The sequence below is a fragment of the Amblyraja radiata genome, chromosome 25, assembly GCF_010909765.2.
Source record: "Amblyraja radiata isolate CabotCenter1 chromosome 25, sAmbRad1.1.pri, whole genome shotgun sequence".
Classification (NCBI taxonomy): Eukaryota; Metazoa; Chordata; class Chondrichthyes; order Rajiformes; family Rajidae; genus Amblyraja; species Amblyraja radiata.
The window spans coordinates 27,990,509-28,007,845 of NC_045980.1; the positions used below are offsets into that span (position 1 = coordinate 27,990,509).

The 17,337-nt window shown below is 47.9% G+C and overlaps 1 protein-coding gene across 3 annotated transcripts; it reads left to right on the forward strand.

The window, feature by feature from the left end:
* The first annotated feature begins 4,892 nt into the window (after positions 1 to 4,892).
* Positions 4,893 to 17,059, forward strand: prkab1 (protein kinase AMP-activated non-catalytic subunit beta 1). 3 transcript variants are annotated; one of them, XM_033043628.1, is made up of 9 exons: positions 4,893 to 4,943; positions 8,475 to 8,673; positions 9,700 to 9,869; positions 11,209 to 11,302; positions 11,731 to 11,845; positions 13,646 to 13,778; position 14,455; positions 14,676 to 14,744; positions 16,430 to 17,059. In XM_033043628.1, the coding sequence occupies exons 2-9, from the start codon at positions 8,500 to 8,502 to the stop codon at positions 16,505 to 16,507; spliced, it is 834 nt and encodes a 277-aa protein (XP_032899519.1). In that variant the 5' UTR covers positions 4,893 to 4,943; positions 8,475 to 8,499; the 3' UTR covers positions 16,508 to 17,059. The 3 variants fall into 3 exon arrangements, 1 of the variants encoding a protein (XP_032899519.1); XR_004415730.1 differs by lacking the exon at position 14,455 and having other exon boundaries at positions 13,646 to 13,783; XR_004415731.1 differs by lacking the exons at positions 4,893 to 4,943; position 14,455 and adding an exon at positions 5,813 to 5,882 and having other exon boundaries at positions 8,476 to 8,673; positions 13,646 to 13,783.
* Positions 17,060 to 17,337: the final 278 nt, after the last annotated feature.

The following is a 17,337-nucleotide window of genomic DNA, read 5'->3' on the forward strand; positions in this document are numbered from 1 at the left end:
AATTCACTCGCTCCCCATCCACAACTCCCACCATAGCATACCCCAAAACTCTCCCCCACTCGGCCCCCTCCCCCACCATGCAGAGGACAAAGCTAGCTCACAAGTTTCATCAGATCCAGGAGCTGAATTAGGCCATTTGGCACATCAGGACTACTCCGCCATTCAATCATGGTTGATCTATCTTTGGCTTCTCCAGCAGATTGTTTCCACTTTGCAGACTGATACTGGCACACCCTACGGGAGCATCAGTTTGAAATCAGTCGCTCAAATTGGAGATGAAATGGATATATCAGCACACTCCGAGCTGCAGTGTCAAAGGTCAAAAACTTTATTTGCCATTTGTGCTTACACACATAGGAACTCTTGTGCGGTTATTCAAAGAGTCAAGTCAAGTCAAATTAAAAATTAAAAAGACACACAGAAGACACATAATCTATAAAAACATATACTACTCTAGAAATAAAAAAAAGAAAATGCCTAAAACCCTATATAAAGGGGAAAGTGAGAGCATTGTAACTTGCACAAACCCTATATCAGGACATCAGTTCATTTTGTTTTGTTTTGGCCAAGAGTCTCACTGTTGCAGGGAAGAAGCTCTTAAAAAAGCGTGTTCTGTTTGTGGCGATACTGTCCGCTCGTCTGTGCCTGAGGTTGTATGTGCAGTTTTTGTGTTTGAGCAGGGAGTGAGCTGGATGTAGTGTGTCTCTGATGATTCTCTCTGCTCTTTTTTGACAGCGCTGTGTGTAGATTGTGTCCATGGAGGGGAGTTCCGTTCTGATGATCCTCTCTGCAGTCTTTATGACTCTTTGCAGAGCCTTCCTCTCTGTCTGTGTGGTGTTTCCATACCACACCGTGATGCCTGTGGTGAGGATGCTCTCTATCAGTCCTTTGTAGACCTGGGTGAGAGGGCGACAGTGCAGACCAGCTTTTCTGAGCAGCCTGATGAAGTACAGTCTCTGCTGGGCTTTTTTCACTGTGGCTGCAGTGTTCAAAGTCCAGTTCAGATCTGATGTTACTTGTAATCCCAGGTATCTGTAACTGTCAGCCCTCTCCACCACAGTCCCCTTGATGATGAGGGGCTGCAGGGGGGGTGGATTTTTTCTGAAGTCCATTATTATTTCTCTTGTCTTGTCTGCGCTGCAAACATCCAGCTCGAAGGCAAATTCAAGTTTTGCCCATTGGAGTTGTCGATTCCCTCGACAGTGCAGGTCATTTGGACACGTGGCTCCCAACGGTCTCAACTTTCCTCGGCTTGGGTCTGCGTTTGTGAATGACTGGTTGATGAATATTGCTGGCAGCAGTGAATCAAAAGGTAGCATTTTGTGATTACCAGGACAATAAACGTTCTCCCTGTGACTGTGTGCGAGCTTACTCCAAATGCTCTGGTTTCCTCCCACATCCTCCCCCCCCCCCCACCCCGTGTGTAAATCTGCAAGGAGTGGCTGGGATGTGGGCAGAATATATGGAATTAGTACAAGTTGATGAATGGCTTGGACGCAACAGGCTGAAGGGCCTGTTTCATGCTGTCCGACCTAACTGCGTGGAGTGAGGTTTTAATTGGTTTGATGTTGCCCAGGTGCTGCCCGAACTCTGGGTACTTTCTGGCATCCGCAGTCACCACTTACCACCACTAGATGGTGATGTAGCCATGCACTCTCACTGTGGGGCAAAGATGGAAGTGGTCAGAGTGGAGGAGCAGCAAATTCGTTTGCTCCATAGATGCTGCTGCACCCGCTGAGTTTCTCCAGCATTTTTGTCTACCTTCGATTTTTCCAGCATCTTCAGTTCTTTCTTAAACGTGAGGGAAAAGTTTCTACTTTAAAGATTGAAAATCTCCACTTTGGGTTTTTGTCATTGAGGATCTGGAGTAGAGTCGTGCTGTACGGAAACAGGCCCTTCGGCCCGACTAACACATGCTAACAAAGGTGCCCCATCTACCGCTAGTTTCAACTGCCTGCATTTGCCTCTTAACCCTCTCAGCCGTTCCTATCCAAATGTCGTTAGAGTGCCTGCCTCAACTATTTATTCTGGCAGTTTGTTTAAGAAGGAACTGCAGATGCTGGAAAATCGAAGGTACACAAAAAAGCTGGAGAAACTCAGCGGGTGCAGCAGCATCTATGGAGCGAAGGAAATAGGCAACGTTGCCTATTTCCTTCGCTCCATATTTTTTCTGGCAGTTGGTTCCATATACCCACCACCCTGAAAACGTTGCCCCTCACGATCCTATTACATTATTCTTCTGTCACTGTAAACCTATGTCCTCTGGTTCTTGAGTCCTCTACTCTGCGAGAGGCTCTGTTTTTCTCTGCTGATGTTTGGCAGCCCCCGGCAGAGGGTGCACTGTGCCACAAAGGATGAGTAACCAGCTGCTGATCTCTGATTTATCGTCCTGACCCTCTCCATCATTTTTTAAACCAATGCAAGCACCCTCGATTTAGTCAGGCTGAGAGAGAGAGAGTACTGACGCCTCACAACACGTGCACTGTGCTTACTGTATCCACTGTGAAGTGAGCCACCAGCCACGGTCCCAGAGGTCTCATTGTGTGACCTGCTGCACTGACTCACCTGAAGCATGATACACAAGCACTTGTACATCATCTGTGACTGCGGCCCAGAGTTGCTGCCTTACAGCACCAGAGATCCTGGTTCGATCCAGACTACTAGTGCTGTCTATATGGAGTTTGTACGTTCTCCCCGTGACCTGCGTGGATTTTCTCCAGGATTTCAGGTTTCCTCCCGCACGCCAAACACATACAGGTTTGTAGAATAATTGTAAATTATCCCCAGTGTGTGTGGGGATGTGGGGGTGTGTGTGTGGATAGTATTAGTGTGTGGGGAATCGCTGGTCGGGGCAGACTCGGTGAGCCGAAGGGCCTGTTCCTGTACTGTATCTCAAAATTAAACTAAAACTTAAAAAGTTGAATAATGTGGGTTTGTCCTGCACTGATTGAACTACCAGCCAACTCAAACTGTAATGTTCTTTCATTTTCGTTACTGATTAAATAGTTCAACTTATGTCGTCTCTGGTCTCTCGGATTATTCTAAACTATTGCTGTAGGTTTTGGCTTCAAGTCAAACCATGAATGTGAAGTAAATTAGTTGCATGATTCCTGGATTAGGAAAGAGAAGAATCACCCAGTCCATGCCTGCTGGATATTGTAAGGGAGAGGAGACCAGAAGGATCTAATAAGGATAATTGTGAATTACCTAAATATGATCTCCAAGCACCTTGTTGAACTGTAACCTATCAACTTCTGTCCTTTCTGTTGATCTGAAACCCACACATGTTAAGTAAATACCAAGGACTTGTTGTACAGAACCAACTAATAACTACGTTTAGTCAGTTAAATGATTTACCAGGATGTTACCAGGACTCGAGAGTCTGATCTACAGGGAGAGGTTGAGCAGGATAGGACTCTATTCCTTGGAGCACAGGCGGATGAGGGGTGATCTTATAGAGGTGTACAAAATCATGAGAGGATAGATCGGGTAGACGCAATGAGTCTGGGCAAGAGATGGGGAATCGAGAACCAGTGGACATAAGTTTAAGGTGAGGGGGGAAAGATTTAATAGGATCTGAGGGGTAACCTTGTCACACAGAGGGTGGCAGATGTAGTTGAGGTGGGTTCTATCGCAATGTTTAAGAAACATTTATACTCCTGCATTGATAGGACCGGTTTAGAGGGATATGGGCCAAACACAGACAGATGAGACTTGTCTAGATGGGACCTGTTGGCCGGTGTGAGCAAGGGCCTGTTTCCACACTGTAAGACTATGACTATGATTGAAAATAATGTAACAGAAAAATGAGTGCAGAGTTACATCTGCTCCAGTCAGTATCCTGACAAGTAAAAGCTCCCACTTTCCCTCATTCCCATGAAATGGAATAATGTTAAAATAGTGCACCCATCCTCTTTATGCCACCCCTATTAGAACACACACCCCATGTCTGAATACCATTAATATTATTACAGTGAAAGCCCATCCCTGCAAATACTGGTAACAAAAATAGATAGAACAATATAGAAGGTATATGGTATGCTCGCCTACATCGGTCGAAGCACTGTGTATAAGAGTCCAGAAGTCATGTTGCAGCTATATAAAACTTTGGCTATGCTGCATTTGGAGCATTGTGTGCCGTTCTTGTCGCCCTATTACAGGAAGTATGTGGATGCTTTGGTGAGGGGGCAAAAAGAGGTTTACCAGAATTCTGGCTGGATTAAAGGGTATTAGTTATAAGGAGACGTGGGACAAACTCGGATTGTTTTCTCTAGATTGTTCGAGGCTGAAGGGAATCCTCATAGAAGTATATGTATATAAGTAAGAGATATAGATAGGGTAGTCAGTCACAATCTTATTTCCAGGAAGGAAAGGTCAAAGAAATGGAGACGTGGAAACACTTTTTCTCACAGTTGTGAGTCTGTGGAATTCTCTGCCTCAGAGGGCGGTTCTCCGAATACTTTCAAGAGAGAGCTAGACAGGGCTCTTAAAGATAGCGGAGTCAGGGGATATGGGGAGAAGGGCAGGAATGGGGTACTGATTGGGGAATGATCAGCCATGATCACATTGAATGGCGGTGCTGGCTCGATGGGCCGAATGGCTACTCCTGCACCTATTGTCTATTGTACTGTTATATCACCTTCCCAATCATTTAACCGTCTTCTCCATTATAGACGGGATTTATTTCTATTTTCCTCCATCAACCTTTTCTCTACTACCTTTCCTCGTACTTGCTGCTGCAAGGAAGCATTTCATTCTTCTGCCTGGGACATACGACAATGAAACACTGGGCCAGTCTGGGGCTCTGAGCTCCGGCCCCAGTGATCGAGGCGCCGGTGTTCCGGGGAGCGTTTGTCTGGAGGGACGAGGTCGGGTGGCTTTGATTGGCGGACGGGGGTGGTGTGCCGATGAATAGTGTCCGGGTGAGGAGTGACGGCGGCGGCTGGTGAGTGAATGTCCTTCAGGCGGAGCAGCCCGAGGTCGCCGGGCCCGGACCCTGGACCCTGGACCCTGGACCCTGGACCCTGGACCCGCAGCGGGCGGGGGCTCGATGGCGGCGACTCCGGGCCGTGGGAGGAGAGGGGGGAGAGGGGGGGGGGGGGGGGGGGGGGGGGACAACCCGTCCTGTCCTGTCCTGTCCTTGGATCCCCCTTCGGCCCGATCCCTCCTGCACACGGTCCCGCTCTGCCGCCAACACCCACCCTCCCCCACACTGTCTCCCCCTCCCCCCCAGCCGCCGAGACACCGTCACTCACACCCCCCCCCCCCCCCCCACGGTATGGACCCCCCAGCCACAATATGGTCTCCCCAAACACCCTCACGAAACTGTTCCCCCCCATCCCCTCCCCCGGACACAGTTTCCACCAAAGATCCTATAGCTCCTCTAGTATCTTTGGTTTCCACCTCCCTCCACCCCTCTGCCCTCGGGCTCCAAGTTTCCCTTCTCTTCCCCCCCCCCCCCCCCCCTTCCCACACGACAAGGTATTTCCCACCAGCCCCTCCCCCTTCAAGCTGCGAACCCCTCCTCGCCCCCCATGGCACTCTCTCCCCACCCCACAACACTGTCTCCCCACACCCTCCTGCCTTCCACATTCTCTCTTCCCACCCCCCACACAGTCTCCCCACCCCGTGACACTCTCCCCTTTCACCCCCCCACCCCCCTCCTGGACATGGTCCTCCCACCCTAGCCTGGTTTCATTTCCCTCCTCCCTCCACCATCTCTCCCTTGCCTCCATCTCTCCCCCCTGTGGCCAAGTTCCCTTTACCCTCTTCACACCCTTCCCTCGTGCTCCATCATCCAACAGATAGTTTTGCTGTAACAAGTGTTGCCATGACACAAATTGGATATAATGCGAGTTATACATTGAGAAATACTGTTGGCAATAAGTAGACCATATTGGTTTATTTTAGAGATACAGCATGGAAACAGGCACCCTGGCCCACAGAGTTCATGCTTGTTATCGATCACCCGTTTATACTGGTTCTATATTATTCCACTTCCTCAACCATTCCATACACACTAGGGGCAATTTTGTTCAGGCCAATTAACCTACAAGCCCGCACGTGGTGCAATCCACGGGGTCACGGAGAACATGCAAACTCCACACAGACAGCACTTGAGGTCAAGATCTATCCCATGTCTCTGGCGCTGTGATGCAGCAACACCACTAGTTGCACCACCGCTGTTCTACAATGTAATAACATCATTTTAATTAGGAAGAACATCTTAGAAGTTAATTGAGAAGTTGAAAAGTGAGGAGAAAAAAGCTGTTATGGATTTAAACATTATAGTGGGGGTTGACTATTTCCCTGTAACCTCCCTTAAATAATCGGACATCAATGTCTCTTAAGAACACAGCTGCTACTTTAACCATATGTGGCCATGAAAATTGACAAGCAATCACCTTCATAAGTTATAGGAGCAGAATTAGGCCATTCAGCCTGTCAAGTCTACTCTGCCATTCAATCAGTTTATGGTTTAGAGATACAGCACGGAAACAAGCCCTTCGGCCCACCGAGTCCACACCGACCAGCGATCCCCGCACATAAACACTACCTAACACAAGCTCGGCGTAAGTGTACATTGATACATTTATACCAAGCCAATTAACCTACAAACCTGTACATCTTTGGAGTGTGGGATTTAACCATAGATCTCGGAGAAAACCCATGCAGGTCATGGGGAGAACGTACAAACTCCGTACAAGCAAGCATCCATAGCCAGGATCGAACCCGGGTCTCTGGCGCTGTAAGACAGTAGTTCTACCGCTGCTCCACCGTGCCGTCCTGGCTGATGTATCCATCTCTTAACCCCATTCTCCTGCCTTCTTCCCATAAGCCCTGACATCTTTGACACTTGTCCAACGATTCTCTGGTTAACAATGCAACAAAAGTAAAGTTATTGTCATTGAAAGGATCTTCATTTTTGAAAAAATAGTGTGCGGAGTCTGAAACTCTATGGGCCCCTAAGTATTTTTATCTCTTAGACATGATTGTTTTTATAATACACTTTTCTATAACACAAGGTTTTTTTAGGAATGCAGCTGTCATATTATGACAGAACTACCTGTATCTCTATTTTCTACCATCACCAACCGTTCAGCTGCCTTTTTCCCCATTCGCACTTCACCTCGCTCCTTCTTCCACCCACAACTTCCCCCTGAACGGAGACTAACCATACAGCGCGGAAACAGGCCCTTCGACCCAACTTGTCCATGCCGACCAACATGTCCCATCTATATTAGTCCCATCTGCCTGTACTTGGCCCATATATCCCTCTAAACCTGTCCTATCCATGTACCTATCTAATGGTTCTTAAACATTGAGATAGTCCCTGCCTCAACCACCTCCTCTGGAAGCTCGATCCATACACCCACCACCCTTTGTGGAAATAAAAACGTACCCTTCTGGTTCCTATTAAATCTTTCCCCCTCACCGTAAACCTATGTCGTCTGGTTCTCAATTCCCCTACTTTAGGCAAGAGAGGGCACGTCTATTCCTCTCATAATTTTTTGCACCTTGACCGATTGTAGGGCCGTTGGTGTTATGTAATTGAACTCATGATCTCCCTTGAAGGCTTCTCTTTTTGTGTGTATAAATATGCTGCTTAGCCACCCCATCAGTGAGTGGGTCTCCGAGAGACAAATAGGGTATGTAACCATACTGATTGTAACTCTCCCACTCCCGGTACCGTAATAAAGATTATTTTAATGATAATTTGAGTTCAAGCAAACTTTTACACTGGCAACATCCCCGTAAATCTTCTCTGTACCCTTTCCAACTTGACAACATCTTTCCTATAACATGGTGACCAAAACTGAACACAATACTCTAAATGTGGCCACACCAACGTCTTATATAACTGCAGCATGACCTTCCAACTTCTATACTCAATACTCTGACTGATGAAGGCCAATGTGCCGAAAGCTTTAGATAGACACAAAATGCTGGAGTAACTCAGTGGGACAGGCAGCATCTCTGGATAGAATGAATGGGTGACGTCTCGGGTTGAGACCCTCCTTCAGACTGAAAGTCAGGGGAGAGGGAGACGCAGAGATAAGGAAGGGTAAGGTGTGAAAACGAGACATGAAAAGAGATGAAGTTCAAGGAAATTGTAGAATAGGTTATTGTTAGCTAGGAGAAGGTGGCAAAAAAGCAAATAGAAATAAAATGTAATTGGGGACAGTCAGACTGGTAGGAGAACTGGGAAGGGGGAGGGATGGAGAGAGAGTGAAAGCAAGGGTTACTTGAAGTTAGATAAGTCAATGTTCATACCGCTGGGGTGTAAGCTGCCCAAGCGAAATATGAGGTGCTGTTCCTCCAATTTGCGCTGGGCCTCACTCTGGCAATGGAGGAGGCCCTGGACAGAAAAGTCAGTGTGGGAATGGGGGGGAGAGTTAAAGTGTTGAGCAACCGGGAGATCAGGTTCATGCCAAAAGCCTTTTTTCACCACCACTTTGCCCCTTTGTATTCTAGTGGGCTTCACTGAACAGTTGAAGGATGGGCAATACAAGCAGCGAGCGGGCGGCGCTGGAGCGGCAGGGGGGACACAAGACCCCTCGAAGAGACAGCACCGGCAGCGGCATTCACACCAAAGAGCACGACCGTCCGAAGATTCTGATGGACAGTCCTGAAGATGCGGACATCTTTCATGCTGAGGAGATCAAAGATCTGGTATCTTCACAAAGGGTTTTAATGTTTGCCCCCAACCTCACACTGTTCCCCAGGCTCCCCACTCTGCTTACCAACCTGCTACTTTCTAAAAGATAATATCCTTCCCCTGACTTGCACTAAGAGCGCTAATGGTGGAGGGTGGCAGGTTGGTCTACACTTAGCATGGGCATGGTGAGCAGCTATCAGCGGTCAGACAGCAACATTATTCATATTTCTCCATTACACAAAGCTGGATGGTATACTGATCAGATTGCAGATGGATGACTGTTCATCAATTCTAAGAGCAAAATTAGGCCATTCGGGCCCATCAAGTCTACTCTGCCATTCCATCATGGCTGATCTACCGTCCCCTCGAAACCACATTGCCCTTCCTTCTTCCCATAACTCCTGACACCTGTACTAATCAAGAATCTATCTATCTCCGCCGTAAAAATATCCATGGACTTGGCCTCCACAGCCTTCTGGGGGGGGGGGGGGGGGGGGGGGGGGGGGGGGGGGGGGGGTTGAGATTGGAGACAAACTGACCGTGAGCCCCCAGTGATGGTGCCTGGGAATTGGAAAATGGCTGACTCGCCGAGCTGGAACATCCCTGGTTCTATCCATGCCCTGATCGCTAACAACACAAGAACGGAAGAAAACAGGAGTAGAAATAAACCACTCAGCCCTTCAAACCTACCCTCTAATTCAACATGGCTGGTCTCCCTCTAGCCTCCACCCCTGTACTATGCCAGTTCCCTATAGGCCTCAATTCCCTGCTCTTTCAAAAATTGATCTTTAAATACCTCCAGTGTGTTAGGCGCCATAACCCTCCAGGATAAAGAATAGCAGAATCCTCACCCTCTGAGTAGTACCCATGCACCTCTGACAGTTTACTCTTGTTATACTGTAGATTGGTTCATTCTCTTTTCCATTACTGCAGATAATTATCCCCATATTGGCTTGCCTGGAAATGAAAAACAACTCAAAGCTGAATTTGAAATAAGGTGGTGATTGAATTAATGTTTAAATTTGTCTTGTGCTTTCAAGGGCCCAATGGAGAAGGATGAGTTCCTTGCTTGGCAACAGGACCTGGAAGTGAATAACAAGACTTCCAAGCAGGCTCGCCCGACGGTGTTCCGGTGGAAAGGGGGCGGGAAGGAAGTCTTTATCTCCGGATCCTTCAACGGTTGGACCAACAAAATCCCACTCACCAGAAGGTAGGAACTCCTCCTTGTAGGTTTGGCAAGGGTGCAAGCTGTCCTCCACGATGTTCACCAGAGAACAGGGGTGGGACAGGGGACCGATACTCTGCACAGGAAGCGGCACGGTGGCGCAGCGGTAGAGTTGCTGCCTTACGGCACCTACAGCGCCGGAGACCTGGGTTCGATCCCGACTACGAGTGCTGTCTGTACGGTGTTTGTGCGTTCTCCCCGTGACCGCGTGGGCTTTCTCCGAGATCTTCGATTTCTTCCCACACTCCAAAGACGTACAGGTTTGCGCTGGTTTGGTATAAATATAAATTGTCCCGAGTGTGTGTAGGATTGTGTTAGTGTGCGGGGATCGCTGGTCGGAGCGGACGCGGTGGGCCGAAGGGACTGTTTCTGCACTGTATCTCTAAAACTAAAACAAAAACTATAAACTAGACTGAGAACTGGAATAGTATATGCAGGTAGGAAGGCATTATCCTGTGGCAAGTACGGGCAATAAGGCAGGACAATTTTCATTTGCATTAATGGTGATAGGCATAGAAACATTGTACTGCTTAATGCAATTATGGGCAAGGGGCTACTTGAACTAGCTGTGATGCTACATGGTGCAGGCATTCCCAGACTTACATAAGGGTTAATCCCCTTCTGCAAGTCAGATTTTATGTGTCAGATTTCACGTTAGACGGAATCACCAACTCTGTCTGTTTCTATCCCCTGCCCAAAATATCTCCCTCAGATTTCACATCTGCTAGTTCTTTGTAGAAGTGTCCACTGACATGATCCAAGGGACGAATATACTGTTTTCTCTTCCAGTCGCATTTAATATCAGGGTCAGCTTCACTCGACCTTTTAACGAGTGCTGTGTGTCCTGTATGTCTATGTGACGTATCGTGGATCATGCAGAAATCCATCCAGCCCATTCTCGCACATTTCCCTGTAGCCCATCCTCTCTCAGATTTCCAAACATCCCTCCAGAGATGCTGCCTGTCTCGCTGAGTTGCTCCAGCATTTTGTGTCTATCTTCAGTGTAAGCCAGCATCTGCATTTCCTTCCTACACATCCCCTGGTTCGCCTGCCATCCATTTTTCAGTCGCCAATTACCCTCCCAGCCAGCACGCCCTTGAGATGTGGGAGGAAACAGAGCACCTCGGGCAAACTCATGCGGTCACAGGGAGTAATGCCCACTCCACACTAGTTCACCACTGCACTGGAACTGTGAGGCAGCAGCATCACCTACAGCTGCCCAGCCAATGCGCTCTTCTCCCCACTTCAATGGCAGGGATGATATTTACTCACGACTGCATCAGATTCACGCGCTTACCTGCTCCTCTCCTCTTGTTTCCCACAGTCAGAATAACTTTGTGGCAATTCTGGATCTTCCTGAGGGTGAACATCAGTACAAGTTCCATGTGGATGGTCACTGGACTCACGATTCATCAGAGGTATGATTCATTAATGAAGGGGAACCAAGACGTGCGGCAAATATGCATATGGTAGACACTCTGGTGGACTTGCAGGTGGTACTGTTACAAGTGCCCATATTATGGGAACTCTAGGCTATTTTTGTGATGTGGGTAAGGTAGAGAATTTGTAGAAATGCTTCAAGCTGTCTCTTGTCATTGATTGTGGAGAGAGTCCCAGGAGTATTTAATCTTGCAGTAGGATACACCAGTTCAACAGAAAACCACTACTGGGGTCGTAGAGTCCTGCAGTGTGGAAACAGGCCCTTCGGCCCAACTTCCCCGCTTCCGACCCATCTACGCTCGTCCCACCTGCCTGCTTTTGGCCCCTGTCCCCGGTGTGTTTGGGTGGAGTTAAGGCAACTGTGACCTTGGCCATGTAAGTCCTGTAAATGTGATTGCCCCAACAGCCCGTCACCACCAGCCAGCTGGGCACAATCAACAACGTCATCCAGGTGCGGCAGACTGACTTCGAGGTGTTTGATGCCCTGATGGTGGATTCGCAGAAATGCTCGGACATGTCCGGTGAGTCCGACGTACGAGGGGAGAAATGTGATGAGATGGGAAAGAGTCCTCCGCTGTGTGTCACGATAGAAGTGGAGTGTTTGAAGTGTGTTTCAAGAGAGAGTTAGATTTAGCTCTTAGCACTAATGGAATCAAGGGATATGGGGAAAAAGCAGGAACGGGGTACTGATTTTAGATGATCTGCCATGATCATATTGAATGGCCGTGCTGGCTCGAAGGGCCGAGTGGCCGACTCCTGCACCTATTTTCTGTGTATCTAAGTACGATGCAGCAGGAGCGGACTCTTCAGCTCATTATCTCCTTGCTCCTTGCTCCTTGCTGAAGCTTCCCAGTGCATTCCACACACCTGCTCTATCTCCACTTTGTCTTCATTCAATCCATTTCTTTTAACACTGCTTTGGAATCTGCTTCCGCAGCGCTTTCAGCAGCTGAGTCACGATAAATTGCTGTGTTATTAAAAACATAGGAGTTTGGCACAAGATCCAGAGTGGATGTAAAATTATATCCTCTAGTTACCACGGTTTCTTATTTGTTTCCTATCTTTCTGAATCAAATCTCCTCTTAACATTTTCTAATCTGAGGGTCTTGGGGCAATACGGTGGCGCAGCAGGAGAGTTGCTGCCTTACAGCGCCAAAGACCTGGGTTCGATCTTGACTACGGGTGCTGTCTGTACGGAGTTTGTATGTTCTCCCTGTGTCCGCATGGGTTTTCTCCGGGTGCTCCAGTTTCCTCCCATGTTCCAAAGACGTACAGGTTTGTAGGTTAATTGGCTTTGGTAAAATTGTAAATTGTCCCTGGTGTGTGTAGGATAGAACCTGTGTACGGGTGATCACTGCACAGACTCGGTGGGCCGAAGGGCCTGTTTCCACGCTGTATCTCTAAAGTCTAAAGTCAGCCCGATTCCCCCACAACTCCACACAACTGAATTCCCACATACTTTGTACATTTCTAGAAAATCTCACTACTCTAAAGCCGTGACGTTTGCCTAATGTAGCACAGCTCGTAATAACGTCTGCCTAAGATATCCAGCAACTTGGATTTAATTCTGACCTCCGGTGCTGTCCGCGTGTAGTTTGCCTCTCATTGTGAGCACATGGGTTTCTTCCAGGTGCTTCAGCTTCCACCCTCATCCCGGAGGTGTGCGGGTTAAGGCTCAGAGCTCAATGCCTCTTTATGGACAAGCCACGACTGCCAAATAACTTACAAACCTACACCTCTTGGGAATGTGGGAGGAAACCGGATCCCCCTGGGGAAACTCAAGCAGTCATCTCCAAACTAAACTAAACACAAGCTCTTTTCTTTGTGTTGGTCTCCAACTGGCTTTGCTTTTAATTTGACTACATTTTTAATATTTGCAGTTTCTAAAGATCTTTAGAAACTGAAAATATTAAAGTCTTTTTAAACTTATATTATTTGTTAATCAATTACAATTCCCTCCGTTTCTTAGAACACCTCTCGCTATCTCTTTCATCAAAATATACTAAATTCAGCTTCACTTTATTCCTTATTGAACTGGAAATGAACTAATCAAAAGTTTTCCTTGAACTCGGTTTCGGAATCCCTTCCGCCCCCCACCCCCTTCCGCCCCCCCCCCCCCCCCCCCCCCTCCATTGATCATTTCTGTGCTCTCCCCCCCCCTCCTTCAGCTTCTCCCCCCCCCCCATTGATCAGTTTATGTTGCTTCTCCTCCCCCCCCCATCTTCACTTCCCCCTGCCCCCCTGCATTTGTTTTCTTGAATCATCTTAGCTGCTGTTGTCTTCCTTTATTGATCTCAATGCAGATGATGAATTCTTCACAGATCTCTCGAGTTCCCCACTCGGACCCATACCACCAGGATCATTTGTACAAACCGAGGAGGAGGAGAAGATAAAACGCCGACGATATGCAACCGCACTCCTGCAGGTCATCCTCAACAAGGACACGGGCATTTCGTGGAGTACACGACCATCGCTATAACTCTGATTTGCCAGCAACCTGGATACCAAGTTTGATGTGGGCTGTATGTGGGATAGGTTACAGTTCAACGCACTGGGAGCAATGCTTACGTCCTCTGAATAACTGGGCGGCAAAGTGGCGCAGCGGGTGGAGCTGCTGCCTCACATCACCGGAGACCCGGGTTCGATCCTGATTGACATTATCACCGGGTGATGGATATATGGAACGAACTGCCAGAGGAGATAGTTGAGGCAAATACTATCACAGCATTTAAAAGACACTGGGACAGGTACATGGATAGGAACGGTTTAGATGGATATAGGCCAAACGCGGGACGAAAGGGACTTGCTTAGATGGGGCATCTTGTTTGGTATGGACCTAAGTTGGGCCAAAGATATTCTGGAATCAATTTGTTGAGCCTTAGCAAAAAATCTCTGCTTCACAATGTAAAATTGCCTACATCCATCGATTGTTTCATTTTGAAATCTGTTACCAAATGGATTCTTGGTCTGCGAAAAAGCCACATACGTGTCGGTTTACACTCAACAATAGATGGTTTCACTCAACGTTTATCTGCCCAGAATTGAGCGGATGACTCTCGTCCCCTCTTCTGACTGCTAGCCCGACGGCTTTCGAAAGTCAGCCAAGGGGCTTGGTATCAGTCTGAAGAAGGGTCTCGGCCCCGAAACGTCACCCATTCCTTTTCTCCAGAGATGCTGCTGTCTGAGCCGCTGTGTTGCTGCAGCATGGTCGAGTTTGGTTTGCCACTGGGTTGTGTGGTGCTGCGGACTGATGCCCACGTCAGCTCTGCAGTTTCTGGGGCCACGGCCATGGCTGACTGACATTAAAAGGGAACCTTATCCTGATCCCGTCGTGTTTACTCTTGCTCTTAGTGTGACCCTGCATTGCTACCGGAGCCAAACCACGTCATGTTGAACCATCTGTACGCTCTGTCCATCAAGGTCAGTATTGCACATTTTCTTTTTGGGGTGAGGGGGGCAGTTAAGCTGCTTAGCAGACACACCCTCCCAATCACAACCCATCCACTTATTCCACTGACTCTTTACTCCCTCTGGTCTACATCCCTTTTGCTTTCCGCTCCATCCTCCACCTGTAATTCCCTTTATCCTTATATTCCCTATAAGGAGGACCCGGTGTGGGGGGACTGCCGTGAGGGGGGGGGGGGGGGGGGGGGGGGGGGGTGTGGACCGATACTTTGTAACATTGTCAGCACCCTTTACATGATGACTCTGCATTCCATGGATATGCAAAACAAAGACTATTACTGTGACTTGTCACATGTGACTATAAAGCATCCATCCATTCATTCCTTCCTCCCTGAGGAAGGAAGGAAGAAAGAAGGAAGGAAGGAAGGAAGGAAGAAGGGAAGGAAGGAAGGCTTCCTCCCAAGGAAGGAAGGAAGACCAGGGAGGAGGAAGGAAAAAGAAAGGAAAGGAAGGAAGGAAGGACTCCCAAGGAAGGAAGAAAGGAAGAGGAAGAAAGAAACTCTCCCTCCCTCTCCCTCCCCCTCCTCCCTCTCTCTCTCCTCCCTCCCTCCCTCCCTCTTTCCCTCCCTCTTTCCCTACTTCCTTCCTCCTTCCCTCCCTCCCTCCCTTTGATTTGTTGTCTTTACAGTTTGTTTGTTGGTGATTGGGGGATAGCAGAGAGAGTTCGTAATAGACTCACTGGAACAACTCAAAGTATTTCAAAGGATTTGTTTCTCAATTATTTTCAACCAGGTTTAAATAAAAAACATTTTGTTCTTTTCAATTTAATAAAGCAAATGGGAAATTAAAAAGAGAAAGTTGAGTTTGTGTTGGGTCTCGGCAAAGCAATGGCATTTCTCTCTCATATCCCACTGTGATTTAGTTTATCTCACATGCCCGTGAGCTCCCCTTTGCCACGTACCTCCAGTGAGGGCAATTTGCAATGGCCGAATAACGTACTGTGGTATCTTTGAGATGTGGGAGCCAACCAGGGGAATCCCGGGGGAATCTTGTGTGGTCACAGGGAGAATGTGTAATCAGTGCACAAGCAACAACTCAGGTTCGCATCGAGCCCAAGACATGGGAGCTGCAACCTGCTGCGCCACTGTCTGAGCTATTGCATTCCCTGCGTTCTGGTGTAAAAAAATCACTTGCTTAAAGTTGTCATAGAAGATGAATAGCCACAGAGATGAAGAAACACACAGAGTCTTGCCCCAGAGTAGGGGAATCGAGAACAGAGGACATAGATATAAGGTGAAGGGGGAAAGATTTAATAGGAACCGGAAGGGTAACTTTTTCACACATTGGGTGATGGGTGTATGGAGGTAGTTGAGCCAGAGGAGGTAGTTGAGACAGGGACTATCGCAACTTTTAAGAAGCATGGAACATGGTACATGGATATGACAGGTTTAGAGGGATTTGGGCCAAACGCAGGCAGGCGGGACTAGTGTAGATGGGACATGTTGAGCGGTGTGGGCAAGTTGGGCCGAAGGGCCTGTTTCCATGCCGTACGACTCTATGACATTGTCACCCCTATACTAATACGCAGTCCCATGTCAGAGATAGTGTAAACACATCTCATGTAATTGAAGCACATTCTACTGTATAATTGTGCGGTGATGTTTGGTTTGCTCTTGTCAAGTATTTGTGATTGTTCACAGGATGGTGTCATGGTACTGAGCGCCACCCATCGCTACAAGAAGAAATATGTCACCACCCTCCTCTACAAACCCATATGATCTGCACAAAAGCCGCTCCATTCCCCCCCATCCGATCAGGAAGCTTCATTTTCAGCAGCAAGAACTCATTTGCAGTCATTGTCCTGGACTTGCTAAGAAGGATCTTGATGTGATTGAGTGGAACAGCAACTGCAGGGGTCCCGGTGAATCTGTCCCTGTAAAGCTGACGATTTGTCCCCGCTTTCTGATTCAAAAAAGGGATATCCACAATCGACAGCCAGGTAAAGTGCCTCTGACTGTCCCTCAGACTGCCAAAGAGGCACCAAAACAAATCCCCCGCCACAAAGTCATTCCTTGCTAAGGCACGTCCAACCCCATTCCATTAGTGTACAGATGTATTTGCATTGAGTTGAAGGGAGAGTGCTCAGTTTGTTTGTGACACAGACTGGAATCGGTGTGTGTCAGAGAATCACGGTGCTCCTCTCTTCCCCGCCTTCTTCTTCCACAATTCTCACCAAGGAAACACTATCGGGGGGGGGGGAAACCGATATATAAATGGAGCTCTGATTAGATTGGGGAAATCCCCCGATAATGAAAATAAGGGATCAAAAACAAGAACACAAATTTCAATGTGGTTGAAAACCGGCTGGAATATCACGATTCTTAATGTCTGTGCCTCTCACAATAATCGGCCACTCTGCATGCAATTAGTATATGACAGCAACTAGATTTCTGTGGTGTTGGATCGTGATCACCCTCTGTTCCAAGTGCTGAATGGACTGTCCTGGTGCCTGCATTGAGGCGGGGATTCCATGGTCTGTGCTGCTTGTGTTGAGAATCACTCTCCATACAATTGTTGCGTTCACTACATCCTGCTGAAACACTCCCAG